Below are 16,863 nucleotides of genomic sequence, written 5' to 3'. Positions count from 1 at the left end.
TTGGTATATGTCTCGTCACTGTCATGACTGCTATGTTGCTCGGAACTGCACACAAGAATTTCACCTACTGTTGCACTTGTGTACATGGTAGTGTGACAATAAAGTGATTTGATTTGATTTGATAAACCGGCATCTGTTCAGGGCATCACCTCTTGACCGTCGACTGTGAGTGACGTCACTTCCCAAGACAAACACGCCCCATAGCATAATCCCACCCTTGACCCTGATTGACAGGTTTCTGTGTAAGGCATCGGAAATGGAAATACTAAGGGAATTAGTATTCCATTTGAGTATTAGAAAATCATTTATTTTGAATTCTTATAATAAAGGTGGCTTAAATTTCATTGATTTTGATTCTCTTAACAATACCTTGAAAATTAATTGGCTTAAACGTTTCCTTCACAATCAATCTTCTATTTGTAGTATAATCCCAAGATATATTTTTTCTCAATTAGGAGGTATACATTTTCTTTTAATGTGCAATTATTCAATTAGTAAACTTCCTGTCAAACTTTCCAATTATCATCAGCAGATGCTTATGGCTTGGAAACTTATTTACAAGCATAATTTATTGCCACACAATTTTTTAATTTGGAACAACAGTAATATTCTTCATAAGAGGAAATCTTTATTTCTTGAAAACTGGTTCAATAATGGGGTGATATTAGTAAACCAGCTATTTGATAGTGAAGGTAATTTATTTAATTATTCCGATTTTGTTTCAGGATACCAATTCCCAGTATCTAGTAAAGAATTTAATATAGTTTTCAAGACCATCTCTTTGGAAATCTGTATGCTGTTTAGAAACAATAATAGTGCAACAGTGACTTCTGTTTCTCCCCTAGCCCTGAATCTACTGTGGTTGGTTCTGTTTGTTTTTCAATACATAAATCCAATTATAAAATTAGGTCATTATTTTTGGACCCTGTTACTTCAATTCCTTCCTCCATTTCTTATTGGAATAACCTTTTTGATGATATTAAATGGTCATATGTTTGGTCACTTCCTCAGAAATTCTTTCTAACTAATAAAGTTAAAGAAATATCCTATAAAATTATTCATAGATTTTATCCAGTTAAATACTTTTTAAAGAAATTTAGAAATGATATTGATACTTCCTGCTCTTTTTGTGAAGCCTCCTCTGAAACGGTTGATCATTTGTTTTGGGAATGTCTTTTTACTCGGTCTTTCTGGAACTATATTGATGCTCTGATTGTCCAAAAGGTTTTATGTAACTTTTCTTTATCATATAGACACATTCATTTTGGATTTTATGTTAAAGACAAGAATCTAATTAATGCATGTTTTTGTATAAACCTTCTTTTATATATTGGAAAGTTTCATATCCATAAATGTAAATATATAAAAAGTAAACCCCACTTTAGCTTTTTCAAAGAAGAATTGAAGATGTATTTAAATACAATTTCAACTTCTGTTAACAAGAAAGCAATGAAAACATCCAGAATTAGTGCCATGTTTAATATTCTCTCTTAATGTTTTTTCTTTTGTGCCCTCTTCTTCTTTTTTTTCTTTCATCTCTTACTCTTTTCTTTTTAGACTATTGTTGAATATATTTACATTTCTTTCACATTTCCTCTCTTAATGTATTCTGAACCATAATTTCTCTTTTGTTTTGAAAGATTGTTTATATTTCTTGTATGTATCGTCTTGTTCTGTTTGTTAATATTGCAAAAAAAAAAAAAAAATAGTATTCCATTTGAGTTTTGGCTGGCTACATACGTGACGCTGAGAAAGTGAAAAAGCAGACGTGGTAATTGAAATTGCTATTTAAATATGACAGGGCCAAAACTCGTAAAATATGGGAAACACAGTTGCAAACGGACTTTGCTTTTCCATTTGAAATCTGGCAGTCACTGTGCGTTCGCTTAAACGAAAATGCAAACCGTAATGCGCGATTTGCAATTGCGTTTGGATTATGTCACATTTTATGCGTCCACAAATTGAAAACGCAATTGCAAATACAATTTGCAATTCCTTTTGAATAATGTCCGGAATATCATTCCGTAGAGATGGGCCACTTCTATTAAAATCAATGGGAGAAATCGAAACGCTCAAGGAGCTCTGAGTGCCCAACGGTCAACGGATGTAGAAAGTAAGTCCCACCTTACAGTTAATAGAGCCAATCACCTTTTAGATACAGACATGTCTGTCAAGCAACTCTGGATTGCATATGCGCATTATACATCAAGGAAAATAGCGTTTTTATTTTATTTAGTGTAATATGATGTAAATAATAACAATTTATGATACCAGTATTGTCATATTTTATTGCTGATTTGAAATATGTTATTTGATCGTAAATATGATCAACTTTCTCCATTGAAGTAGTTAGTAGCTGAACTGGCTTGACTGGAAAGAGCCTCTCGAGAGCGTTCCAAAGATGGCTGACAGGGGACTGACTTGCTAGAGAGACTTTGTTCTCACTGACTTGATCCTAATTAATTATCTTAGAGGTCTTATGTTATCTCTGTTTAGGTTGTTTCCTGTCAGTCTGATCCTGTTCTTTCCTGTTGTGCGGTACAGAGCTATCTTTATTTCTCTACTGATCTTATTTAAAGATATTTTGATTAACCTAACCTGTAAAAAAACACAAACATATCTTTATTGTTATATTTTCAAATGTATGTTATAATGTAATAATAATAATATCTAATATTTCTCTGCATTACTTGTGTTTTTAGAGCCAGGTCCAATTGTACCCCATACCATGGAGACAGGAGCTCAACCCTATCAGCGTCAGCAGGTAAAATATTTACAATTCACAGCAGATAAATTCCAGCTCAATGGATTCAAATTTATTCTCCTGCTCAATCCATAAGAGGTAAACATATACATTGGTCTGGATTGTTTGCAGTGTATTGAGCATTGTAGTTAACTGTGTGATGGGCCCTGGCTGTCCCAATGGTGCCAAAAGTTTAGTTGTAATTTCTTTAGAGGTGTCAATGAAATTGCAATGATTTGCTAAGTTAGGGCTTTTTGCCTAGTGATAAAGAAAAGATGGCTGTGCACTTCAAATGTTTAGAGCTCTCTGATCTTCATCTTGTACTTATCTCTTTGTAGGTTAAAGACAGCCATATCAGGCCCCAACACAGCAAACATGACTTCAGGACAACCTAAAATTAAGTTTTCATGCCCAAAGTCTATTCCAAGAAGTCCCTGGACAATCCACCTTTAAAACAGAAAAGCCAAACAGTTGTTTTTAATTATCAAAATATAAGCATGATTTAAAGCATCACTTTGACTTTCTCTGTCTTTTCACATCTTGTCGTATAACTCCAAAATATCAATCAAATGCACATACACAATTTAGATGTCATTACTTGTTATCAGCAGAAGAGAACATTCTAAGGCTTATTATGGCAACAGAACACATCCTAGATCAAATGTGTGTATGGTTTTTCTCAAGGTTTAATGACAATCTGTGGCTCATGGTGTTAATTGCAGTCTACAAGAATGGTGTCAATTATGGCAACTTATTGACCCTACATAGCACTATAGGCATGTAGACCAGAGAATGTGCAAAATATCATGGGAGACTGCCAAAGGCTTCATAGATAAAGGTGGTGTTTTGCTGTTTGCCATTAAAGCCTTTCTATTCAGGTCTGTCTATGCTTACTAGCAGCACATCTACCTGCACTGTATTTTAATAAAGCTTGTTTGCTATCAAACTGTTGGAAAGGCGGAGCTTAGAGCACCTGTCAATCAACTGCGTTATACAGCGGAGAAAGGCAGACGAAATACATGCCCGTGATATGTGCTAGATAATTTGTTGTGGGTGCTAAAGTGTGCGTCCATGAGTGACTAACCACACAAACACACGCATATAGACACGTGCACACAAGTACCTGTTCAAATGCTCTCCTATACCCTCATATCAACCTGACTACCTAAATATGCAACCTGTCATGTGCCTGTGACTTGTGGCTTCTACAATGTAAATAAACCCCTTTTGAATGGAACCTGACTGTTTGGATCCTATCCTGTGTTCTGACCGACACGCCAGGAGGCGAATGTAATTAGGAACCTCCTTAGTAGGCTATACCGCCTTTGTTCCTTCCCCAAACTATCAAACACAAACCATCTGTTGGAGTAATGAAGTTCTAACTCAGTTATTGCCATCAGCCTTTCTTTCTCACACTCAAAACAAACAGAACATCTACTCACGTTACAAGTTACTTTACCTCACTGCTACCTTGAACTTGAGCTTTTGGTGTTTATGCAAACATGAGGTTCAACATTTCAGTAGCAATTATTCATTTTGTTGGTGTTGGTGCACTCCAAAAATATTTTAAGATTTATGCATTTCATTTTACGAACAAAATCGTAATCTTAAATATTAATTTTTTTAATTTTATTTTATTAAACCATTTTGTTACACTTTTCAATTTGATGGAATTTTGTTATGAAGTTAAAATGCATAAAAATAAAAATAGTTTATTTTATATATATATATATATATACAGTATACAAAATATGTTCAATTTTAGCATATTCAAAATGGCCAAACTTTGCCTAGAATTTGCAGACATGCATTTTCTCAACCAACTTCTTGATCAACCTGGGATGCTTTTAAAACAGTATTAACGGAGTTTTTATCTATGCTGCGCACTTATTGGCTGCTTTTCTTTATTATTTGGACCAAGTTGTCCAATTCAAAAACTATTTAATTTTAATAACATTTTTGTTTTGTAATGAAATAAATTAATATGTTTACACAATTATATTTTTGACAACAAACATAATTTCAAGCATTCGCCTTTAGATCAAAAGTTTTTTTAAGACCATGTGAAACATTTCAGTCAAGCGACTGAATGGCAGTATGTGTATGCATATATATATATATATATATATATATATATATATATATATATATATATATATATATATATATATGTGTGTGTGTGTGTGTGTGTGTGTGTGTGTGTGTGTGTGTGTGTGTGTGTGTGTGTGTACAGTACTGTGCAAAAGTCTTAGGCACATAAGATGTTTCACAAAAGCATTTGTATTAAGATGGTTATTTTATCTGCTACTTTAGTGTGTCAATAGAAAATATAAATGTAATATGTCCAAAACATTTCTTTTACAAATAGAAAAGATTAGAATAGAAGAACAGGGCGCTCTGCAACAGATGTCATGGCCCCCACTGAACATCCTGTCAGTCTGAGATTAAATAAACAGCCTAAATAGATAGAAGAACTGTGGCAAATTCTCCAAGAAGCTTGGTACATCCTATCCGCCAACAACCAAGAAAAACTGTGTCCAGGTGTAGGAGAATTGGTGCTGTTTTAAAGGCAAAGGTGGTCACACCGAATATTGATTTCACTTTTTTAAGTTTACTGGACTTTGTGTGACATGAAGGGATCAATTAAAACTATTTATGACATGTCATTATTTTTGAAGACATCCTCACTATGCAACAATTTTCACAAGTGCTTTTTGCACAGTATAAAAACACTATATATATATATATATATATATATATATATATATATATATATATATATATATATATATATATATATATATATATATATATTTAGTTTTTAGTTTGAGTTTAAGTTTAGGAGGCGGGTTTGTATCCTCTAATCTGTGAAATATTACGCTACACTTTATCGCATAGGGAAGTTAATAGAATTCGCAAGTGATTAAGAACATAGTCATTATTATCCTGTAAAGGCCATTCCATTTGATGTACAGTGGGGTCCAAAAGTCTGAGACCACTTGTGAAAATGCTTCAGATATGCCTTTTTTTTTTTTTTTTATTATTATTATTATTTAATACAACATAGGCCTATGTCACAACATATAATATTATTATCCTAACAATGTCAAAGTAAACATTAATGTATTTTTTCATCATTAATACATAATATATAATGTCTCAATATATGAATGTATATTTAATTATATTAATACTATATCTAGAAAGCTCGCGCGTTTCCTGCTTTTGCAAAACATCTGCTCAGAAACTTATTTAAACTGCTGGGTGAGCGGAGCTTCAAACACAAAGGGGGCTGGCCCTTCTCATATGCCTGGCTCCTATTGGTGTATAATCAAAAGTAGGTTGTCCTCTAAACAACTAGCGTAATACATTTCTCTGTAACGGTATGCGGTGTTGAGACTCGTGGCTTGTTCGTTCGCAAAAATGAAAGGCACGTTTTTTTTATGCTTTTGACTTTGCTGTAATCTCAGTAATATCCTATATTTCCAACTGACTAACTTTTAACAATACTTACATTACTATAATGTGTGTGTGTATATATATATATATATAGCAGTAATGTTGAAAAGTTCATCATATGATTGTATCCTTTAAGCCTGTCTCTAATCATTACAGGTGTATACAGACGATTTAAATGACTTCAGCTTTAGGTTTGCTCTCGCAGTAATGGCATTCCAAAGTATCACACACTTTTCTCTTGAGCTGGACGGTTCAGATGATACTGTGTACAGCAGTGGAGAGATGGTCACTGGGATTGTGGTTCTGGAAATCAACCGGGAGATTAAACTTCGAGCCCTGAGTGTGCACGGAAGAGGGGTCGCCACAGCCCACTGGCTGGATAACCGAAGTGTTGGCGTGAACACCGTCTACAACGATTACACATCCAAGATAACTTATTTCAGAAAAAGACAGCACCTTATTCGAGGTGGGTTTGCTTGGGTTTATTCGCTCTCCTTTCGTCTACGAGACAATTTTGTGGTTTAAATTTGCTCTCTTTTGCGGCACACACCTCTCGTGACATCGTGCAGAAAGTCATGTAGTGCTCTTGTTGATGAGTCCGGACTCCGGACGCGGCTCCTTCGCTCATCACCTTTAACAGCTGGCACATGAGTGAGAATGCTGAGTAAGTGTGTGGTCTGGTAGATCATTCATTTGTTTAAGTGAAATACACAAACTAACATCTACTTCACAAGCGAATGGTCCTCACAATGGCGATAACCAAGCAATTGTCATTAAAATGAAATTAAGGCCCATTTGTTAACTTAATGTAAATCGAAAGTACTGATATACAAGGGTATTTAGGTTTTGTTTACTGCTTTACTACTTGGAAAAAGTTAAGATAACGAGATTGTTAGATATGTTTTTGACCTACTTATTGATTTCAGCACAACTGAAATCTGAATTGCCTTGAAACTGCAGTCCCATTAGAATTAATACATTTTAGTGATGCGTTTAGAGTTGAGTTTGATCTATTACAAAGCAATGAATTTTTTGTACAAAAGTAGTGTAGTGCATTGTATTTAAATGTAATTAGATTACAGTTACATACTTTAAATTACATTATTTCTCATTACACATTTCTCAAATAAAATTACATATATTGAATACACTTAAAACATTAATAGCATTGATATGTAGGCTACATCTGTTTGCGTTTTGTGACAGTTAAAGGACGTGCATTCAGCCCCTAACAAATTAATAAACAAGTGGGGAATATAGACATTATTTGCTGGGCGGAAAAACATGTGAAGTTTTTATTAAGTAACAAAGTAATTAGTAAGGTGAATACTTCTTATCAAGTCATTTTATTCAATTTTACAGTATTAATTAGTATTGAATTACTTTTTCGAATAATTTACTCAACACTGGATACATGAAACAGATATTGGGCAAAGTAGATTACGAAACAACATTTCCTTAAAATGTATAGAAGTTTTATATCATTACGGTATCATCATGGTATATACTGCAGTTGCAAACTGTTGTGAATGAATGACATCAATGACATGGGTGAGAACTAACACAGGTGAGTTTTATCTTGAACCGAGAATAAATATCTCTTTTTGTAATTTTTTTTTTACTGACCCCAGTGGGAACTGGTCACAAATGTGAGCTAGCACATGGTCATGCAAAGATCATTGTGGAAAAATTTTACATTGCATTGTTCATATGGCATAAAAAATAAATGAATACACTATTATTAATACTAACAGTGAATTTACAAGCTTATTCACCAATAATTACACATTTAGCATATTGTTCATTTGAATGGCTCAGTAATTTCTTAAAGGAATAGTTTGTCCAAAAAGAAAAATTCTGCCATAATTGACTCGCCCTCATGTGCTTCCAAACCTGTATGCTTAACACAAAGTGAGATGTTTTAATGAATATCCCTTAAACTTATTAGCTTAGAAAGGAAACAAATGTACCATAATAGTAGTCTATGCAACCTATGCATCATATTCCAAGTCTTCTGAAGACATAAGGTAGGTTTTGGTGCAAAACAACACAAAATTTTAATTGTGTTTTTCAGTGAAAAGCCTGACATTGCATGTTCATGAGCGCTATGAAAAAAGCTTTTCACATAAGAACTTGCATTATTTTGCCCATAGTATTTTTCTTTAGTAAGCAGTATAGCTTAGAAATGTTCTTCCACTTAATGATGGCTCCATGCACTGAAAATCCCTTATTATCAAAACTTCAGTTTTAGTGAGCAAAGCAAATATGTTCTAAATGCTTCTGTTTGTTGTGTACACTTATTGTGACAAATATGTAAAGTATTCTGCGTAGTGCTGCATTGCAGTCCTCTGACAGCTACAACATAGTTTTAGGCCTTTAATGTTTCCTTGATAAAATAATAATAATAAATACACATAAGTAAACTTGAAAAGAAGTGTATTAAAACAGGCTCTATGCACTGAGGACCCTTTTATTGAGATATCACAGTGATTAAACACAAAATTAATCTACATTGCAGTGTAGAATTTGTGTAGTGGGCATTACTAATGACATAGTCATTATCTGTCTGTCACTCAGCAAGAAGGTTGAAGGGGGTTAGGTGCTGTGCATGCAGACATTTATTTTCTCAAGTGGTCAAAAGTTATCAGAATGTAAACAGACTATTCACATGCATTTAATATCAGTGATAAAGAGAAATGAGATGGAGGGCAGAATTAAAGGTCTTTGTAACGGCCATCACAGCCAATGCTTTGTCCGATATCTTGGCAGGGAGTGTTCAGTATATGTGACAACACTCAAAACCTCACAAATCATGATAATGAAGATTCTTCCGGGGAATATAAATATGAATATTCCTGCATTTCAGACAGAGACCTATGTCTTCTCGTCTCATCTTTGTGCATGCCAGGATTCTCTAGACAAAGAGAGAGCAGTTATGCTGGGATCCACACTGCACAGATTTTCCCATAGTTGTAATTCACAATAGTTTTGGCACATGATCTAAAATAAACTCAAATTGGCACCAAAGAGTTCAGACCATTAGTAGAAATTCCAAATTCACACCACTAGAGGGAGAACAAGCCACACCGACAGCTTCAAGCCGCTTTAAGAACGGGTTGGGGCAACATGTGTCTCCCGCCCATAGCTTACTCCCATTGGCTCTGTCATCTTTCACAGGTGGACATGATAGGAAATACGGAGGTAGTTGGTGTTAAACTAGGTGTTTAGACAGGTAATTTTGATTATAGTGCTGTGATGTGTGATATGAAATTGAGTTGTCCCTCACGTGCCATTTCAAACAAATGTAGAAGGACTGAGTCCTAGTAGCATATTGAGAAAATATTTTTCAGAAATGAGCAATAAGCATTGCAAAATTACTAATCCTACTATGGCGAAGATCTAACTCATTAATATTAATGATGTCGTCCTTCCCACCAAACCTAATGGCGAATTCTCCACAAGGAGGCGATACACGAACTTTTTCCCACTGGTAACACATAAACAATAGTTATTATGTTGTGTCCTGATGTTCAGTTGTATATCTAAGACATTTGGCCGTTTTTAACCACTTTTTGGCAAAATGCTCAGTTGGCAGTTACACATAGGCAACTCATTCTGTTATGTGCCTGTTTTATCTAAGAAATACAACTGAATTATCTATAAGGCATTATTATTGATGTGTAGCCTATGTTATGTGGAGAAAGTTCACATATGTGCATCTTTTGAAAATAATGCTGACAAACCAGCACACACGTACACACCTTCGCACAACAGGACAGAATGACAAATAACTCGTTTTTGTTTTGCTGAACTTCTTCACGGGGAGATTCCTCTGGTTCGGGCATGCTCAGTCAGCTTGTTTTCGTCTAAGAACCTGTAAACATCAATCATCCGAGTTTCATCCACACCCAGTCAAGAGGTTTAGGGGCAGGCAGCGATTTCTGCCATTGGCTTTACATAATACATTCAGCGAGACCGCCCACACGAGTTAAAGGCCGATCAGGAACTAGACACAGCTTCAGTTTTGTTTTGAACATCAAGGAAGAGCTACCTCCTCGCACTTTAACGCACAGTGCCGTTCTTTGTTTGACTTTATACGACTGAAGGCGATATAGCTTGAAGGGTTGAAGTTAGGAAACGTTTGCAAACCAAAGATGATTTTCGACAAGCTAAAAAAGTTCGATATCGTGTTTGATTCTCCGGAGATGGACTCTCCTCCGGTGTTCAGCAGTGGAGATGTTGTGTCAGGAAAGGTCGTGCTGGAGCTCACTGGAGAGAGTAAAGTCGAGTCAGTGAAGCTGCATGCAGAAGGTTTCGCCAAAGTGCACTGGACCGAGTCTCGCAGCGCTGGTTCCAGCACCGCTTACACGCAGAACTACAGCGATGAAGTGGAGTATCTGAACCGCAGAGAAGTGCTGCTGCAGGCAGGTTAGTCCATCAGAGACTCTCAGCTTTGGCTGTTTGGAAGTATTGTCGGACATAATATGATGACCAAAAATGCAGCATCTATTTTACTGAAACTGTTTGATTGTGCAGAAGGGCAGCAACTTAGTTGAGCCAAGTCGAGTATTAACATCACAGTGAAACACAAACAGCAGTTTGGTTAATGTGTAATCTAGTTCTTATTTTATGGCTTCTGAATAAACGAATGCATATCATCTAAGTGTTGTTTACAATTGTGAACATCTGCTGGATATCCATATTGGTTATTACTCTTTGTCTGATGCTTGAGTTTGAACGACAGAGGCTGAAACAAAGGGACTTTCTTTAATTGTAGACAGAGTTTTGTTTAATGTTTTAATAATAATACTAATAAATAAATAATAAAAAAAACCTTTAGATGCTGATGAGTTGTTTTTCCAAAAAGTCACAAAATATTTCATGATGACTTCTGGTGTCATTGTTTGAGAGGGTGATTTTAGAACGTTTTGCACGATAACCCGAAAGAAATTATCTGCTTTTTCCCTCGTTTTATTGGTTCAAACCTGTTTCTTTATCTATGTCATCCTGCAGATAATGGTGAACTGATGGTCCTTTCTGCAGGGAGGCACGAATACCCTTTCAGCTTCCAGCTGCCAGAGGAGTGAGTGTTGTTTTTTTTAGTTTTTTTTTTTATGTATTAATCTCACATAAATGTTATTTGTGAGCTTTATTTGGAAGTTTTGCAAGGATATGAGGATCAATATGAATGTTTTGTCTTTCAGAACTTTGGTGACATCCTTTGAAGGCAAGCACGGCAGCATTCGGTACTGGGTGAAGGTTAAGCTGCATCGCCCATGGAACACAGTCAAGAAAATCAAGAAAGAGTTCACGGTTATTGAACCCATTGACATCAACACACCTAGTCTACTGGTGAGATTACAGAGTGTCTGTTGTTATATGGTTTTCTATACTTGTGATGTTGGCATGTTGCATGCATGCTAAATCTAACTTTAAATGTATTTCATAGGCACCTCAAGCTGGAACCAAAGAGAAGATGGCTCGAATCTGGTACCGCAACTGTGGGCAGGTGTCAATCACTGCGAAGATAGAACGCAAGGGCTACACACCAGGTAAAGACACCCTTCTGACACCTTCATGTGAGACACTATAAGGGTTTTTCTGCAGTAACATTAACTTGGCATTCTTGTCTTGTAGGTGAAGTGATTCCAGTCTTCGCTGAATTCGATAACTCCACATCTCGGTCTGTGGTGCCGAAAGCTTACATCACCCAAACACAGACCTTCATTGCGAGGGGCACCACGAAGAAGAAGCAAGCTGTGGTGGCCACACTGTGTGGGGACATAGTTGGTGCGCGCCGCAGAGAGACCTGGCATGGCCGAGCCATCAAAATCCCCCCTGTTGGCCCCTCCATTCTACAGTGTCGTATCATCAAAGTGGAGTACATGCTCCGGGTGCGTTTGTTGGCATTGCAAACTAATTTATTCTCATTTATTTTCCAAGAGCTAAAATTGTCCCATGCAACGTTTATGATCTAATGGAATGGTGCTTTTTTTCATAGGTGTGCGTAGATGTTCCTGGGACTTCCAAGCTTTCCCTGGAGCTTCCTCTGGTAATGGGCACCATCCCCCTCCATCCGTTCGGTAGTCGCACATCCAGCGTCAGCAGCCAGTACAGCTTGAACATGGAGTGGATTCGCATGGCCATCCCTGAGCAGCCTGAACGTAAGTGTCCCAAACCCAAGCTTCATTCTTTCTTATTAGCCACAAAGGTACATTATAGACAGAAATATCTGTTTGTCACTCACCTTGAGTTTTATGATCTATTGTTACACAGCTCCTCCAGATTACAGCTCTGTTGTCACAGATGAGGAAGCAGTCCAGAACTCCACAGCGATCCAACACGAGGAGGACCTCAGTGGAGTTCTACAGCTCTCCCTGATGGCCTATGTACAGGAGTTCCGATTACGTCCACCTCCGGTGTACAGCGAGGTGAGCAGACAGTCACACATAAGACCATAGACTTATTTGTGTATATGACACTATTTCAGAAAGTTTGTCAAATTGCAATCTTTCTGATCTGTGATCTGTTGTCTCCACTCAGGTGGACCCAAACCCTCAACCCTTCTCCATGCGTCCTCGCTGTATGACCTGTTGAACTCTCTGCTAGCTGAACATCACGTGATGTTTGAAATAAAATTTGAGATGTAATTCTCCCGGATGCCTCTCTGAGACTGAGATTGGTTCTTGTTCCTCGCTCGAGCTATTCACATCGGATAAGCCATATACGACTCCTGCAGAGGGCCAGAGAGAGGAGGAGATGTCTGGACCAGGCGAGGCAGAGCGCTTTTAACAAACAAAGAGGACATTCAATATCGGCTGAACAAAGGCTTCGTCCACATTTGTGTCCCAAAGAGCGATCAGACTCCGGTCTGTCTGTGCCTGGAGCGATTTTTAAGCCAAATCTATGTTGAATCAGGGAAAATGGGGATGATCACTAGAGATTATGGTTAATGATAGAATAAGGACAATTCCAGACGCCATTAAGATATGCTATACTTGGTGCCTTACTAATCTAAGACTAATGTTTTGCTGGGTTTCCTGTGAATGAGGGGTGAGTCTTAACCAGCTGCAATCTGCCACCATTAGTGAAAAGTCGTCCTCTCCCACAACTCTGGATCATCATGTAAATCTAATTTGGTGTTGATTTTAGCCAAAGAGATACAAATCTGATGTAGAGGTTCGGTGCTTTAATGTTCGTGTGTGCACGGGCAATTTTATGCAAAAGGGAAAACCTAAAGCTTTAAGAAAGTGACGTGGGGAAATTGTAAATCGTGGAGGTAGGTCACTTTTGTCTTTGGAGTGGTAAATAACATTTAGGCTCCAATTGTTGATGTTCATCTAGCTTGACATGAGTCGAGCCAATAGCCTGAAAGTTCTTAATGTCTGAATCTAATGCAAGGCTGAATGTGTCCATGTTGCTATGTATAATGTTTCTTTCTTGACTATTTTTGTCATTTTTGCAAGTGGATTGAGGTAACATAATAATTGCAATATAATGCAAGGCTAGAGAAGCAACTGACAAGTTTGCTTTACAAACGGTTGGAAAAAAATAGCTAGCCATCCAAAGTGCATTTTTTGTTGTTTAGAGGAAAGCAAAGAACGAGCACAGGGTTGCTTTCCTACTCTTAGAACTCCCTGAAGTGTCCTTACAGACATTCCCAAAATACCACATAATTTCTTTATTTCCAAATAATGAAAAAGTGTACCTTCAGGTTCAAACACAATGATTGTTTAAGGCACTCATTTTGAATAAATGTATTTTATAGACTTTTTCATGTTGACATTTGTGACAAGTATATTTTTGTTAATCAATTTTTAAATAAAGAAAACCAATAAATATAAATATGGTGCTTTTATTTCGTTTGGTTTTGGAACTGTATTCTGTCATTTATTCTATGCCTTAACTTATGGTCTCAGAACAACAAAGTTTTTGTTTGAAATAGATTACTCAAAGTTGCACCCAGAGGGTCATAGCAGTTGTGCTACTGCTATCATATTTAATGCCATTGTAAAAACGCTGTCCTCCATCCAAGAGAATGTCGGAACAGTGTAAAAGTTTTCATGGTAGTTTTGCTTTACTATATATAAAACACGAGTGCAGCCTGAGGCAGTGAGTGTACTTTTGTCTCCTGTGTTGTTTTCTAAAATAATTCCATGTTTGCGCAATCACAATTCCAAAAGAAAACCCATGTGTTCAAATTCAAATATTTTGAAGTTAATGACAGTAGAGAAAAAAGAAAACCATTCTGCTATCTTGTGGGAACAATGTTAGGTAATATATCATCATGTTTCATGACTCTGGTTTCTTTTAAATAATGTATATTTTGGTGTTCCTTTATAATAAATTATACATTAATAATATTAACATTAGTACAATATACATTTCTTAGATCATTAGTTAGTGTGCAAATAGCTAGTTAAAAAAACAGATACATTAGAAAGTTAAAAGGCTTTACACACACACACACACACACACACACACACATATATATATATATGAATGTAGATGATGGTCTGAGTTGTGTTAATGACTTATTGAGTTATTAGAAAGTGTTACTGAAAATGTATACAAAATATAACAATATCCTAGCAGAGTTTAAACCTGATTGGGCTTGTTCAAAGACATGCTTTTTATACTTTTTATTCATCATCATGATGAAGGAATTGTTATTCATCAAATAATGGGACTTGAACCTGCTTTTAAAGAGGAAGAAGAACAGAACTTATTTTTGCTGAATCTTGTATCTTTCTCTTATGAGTCAAAAATGAATTTTTACTGTCAGGCAGTGTCTAAGAATGTTTTGGGGTTTCAAATGTTTTAGACTGATGACACTAAATGAAGGGTATTTAGAACACAAGTATGTTCTTGACCTTCATCTTGTTCTTAGGTATTCTGCTGTTGTGGCTGGTGAGCAGGAGGTAGAGATGAAAAATTGGACCTGCTGAAGGGTAATTATCTCTATGTATGCACCATTGTGGAACTACATCAATATACCCAATGCTATTAACAAATAGTTGTTATGATTCAAAAATGGCACTATATCAGGTTTAACCAATACTAATATCACTTATCAATACGTACATTCAAAATAAAATGGAGGCACAGCACATAGACCATTTATTCTTCCCTTTATGGAAATTTAAATACCTTTGAAGTCATGGCTGACAAATGCATGTCATGGCACAGATGTACATGTCCTATTTTAGGGGCAATTACTTGGAGTAACATGACTCAAAACACTGCATATACTGTATAATAAATTATATACAGTATATATAAACTTAAATACTATATATGTAGCCAAGTGGAGAAATTTAATGTAATTTAACTGTAGTCATAAATTGGACATGGCCCCTTTTAGAACCGGATTTTGCAACACCTGCTTTTCAGGACTCTCTCATGTTAGAGACGTGAGAACATACATTGTGCAAGAAAGCTCCCGGTTTTGTTAATAGGTTGATAATTCTCTGGGTAAATATAAAACATTACACAAATGTTCATCAATTGCCTTAAATATGTGTTCACAAGAGTCATATGTAAAATATTTATGGATAATTTTTGAAGGATGCATATGGATTTCATGTCTGGAGTTTGACCACTTTTTGGTGCACCTAAAAGGACTTGGTATGTAAATTTAGAATTAATCTTATTTAATGATTAATAGCCCAGAGAGTGATCATGTGTAATAAGAATTGTATTGTTTAAACTGTTATATATGTCCTTAAAGCCTGGTTAAAAATGCATAAAATACTTTGAATGATATAAGCATGTACATTATTCAGTTGATGTATGCTGAAGCATATGTGTAGGCTAATGCCCTGTTTGTATTTTCATTTAACATTAGCCTCTACCGTATTTCACTACTGTATTTCATTTCTTTACTTCACTGCCATATTTCATTGTACCGTATTTTTGTACTTCTTTTGTACTACTACATTTCTGTATTTCATTTTTTCATATATATATATATATATATATATATATATATATATATATATATATATATATATATATATATATATATATATATAGATAGATAGATAGATAGATAGATAGATAGATAGATATACACATTATATATATATATGGCCCCATCTACCGCAGTTTTTTTCTTTCTATCTTTGTTTAAACAGTAGTCAGAATAAACCCCCAAAAGTCATTTTTGTATATATATATATACTGTGCTGTCAAAAGGACCTAACTCATTTCAACGACTTCCATATAAAGATGAAAACTATTCAGTAATATCAACATTTATTCTAACAATCTGACATCTTATATTAAAGTTGCACTTAATGATTCTTTCTGTCTGTTGACTTATACTTACACTGACACCTAGTGGCGTGAATCCAGCATCATTCAAATGCAGTAGTTTTCAGTTATTGATGGCATTATAGATATTCACTATTCATAGTCAGCCATGATTTTTTTTATTTATGAGTTAAAGTGTCCAATAACAGGGCAGTTACCGAGACTTCCCTTCCAAAAATGTTGAGCTCTGGCAAACTAGCCGCAAACTTGCCATCAATTTATTTAAGGGTAAGAAAGTAGTATTCGACTGTTGATGTCTAACATTGCCACCCCCATGGTGGGACCCTCTTCATGTAGAATAAAACAGCTTTTATAAGGTTACTGATAGAGTCTTCATCTCTTATGGG

The 16,863-nt window shown here is 35.8% G+C and overlaps 2 protein-coding genes across 2 annotated transcripts; both read left to right on the top strand.

The window, feature by feature from the left end:
• Positions 1–6,137: 6,137 nt before the first annotated feature.
• Positions 6,138–15,280, top strand: LOC127632996 (arrestin domain-containing protein 3-like). Its single transcript, XM_052111851.1, has 3 exons — positions 6,138–6,173; positions 6,359–6,668; positions 15,093–15,280. The coding sequence occupies exons 2-3, from the start codon at positions 6,410–6,412 to the stop codon at positions 15,125–15,127; spliced, it is 294 nt and encodes a 97-aa protein (XP_051967811.1). The 5' UTR covers positions 6,138–6,173; positions 6,359–6,409; the 3' UTR covers positions 15,128–15,280.
• LOC127632995 (arrestin domain-containing protein 2-like) lies at positions 10,185–14,058 on the top strand. The gene is made up of 8 exons (XM_052111850.1): positions 10,185–10,630; positions 11,216–11,285; positions 11,407–11,554; positions 11,652–11,754; positions 11,840–12,096; positions 12,204–12,366; positions 12,479–12,633; positions 12,746–14,058. Exons 1-8 carry the CDS (start codon positions 10,357–10,359, stop codon positions 12,797–12,799), a joined length of 1,224 nt encoding a protein of 407 aa, XP_051967810.1. The 5' UTR covers positions 10,185–10,356; the 3' UTR covers positions 12,800–14,058.
• Positions 15,281–16,863: the final 1,583 nt, after the last annotated feature.

Source organism: Xyrauchen texanus, chromosome 39 (genome assembly GCF_025860055.1).
Source record: "Xyrauchen texanus isolate HMW12.3.18 chromosome 39, RBS_HiC_50CHRs, whole genome shotgun sequence".
NCBI classification, from domain to species: domain Eukaryota; kingdom Metazoa; phylum Chordata; class Actinopteri; order Cypriniformes; family Catostomidae; genus Xyrauchen; species Xyrauchen texanus.
This window is presented reverse-complemented; position numbering and strand designations above follow the sequence as displayed.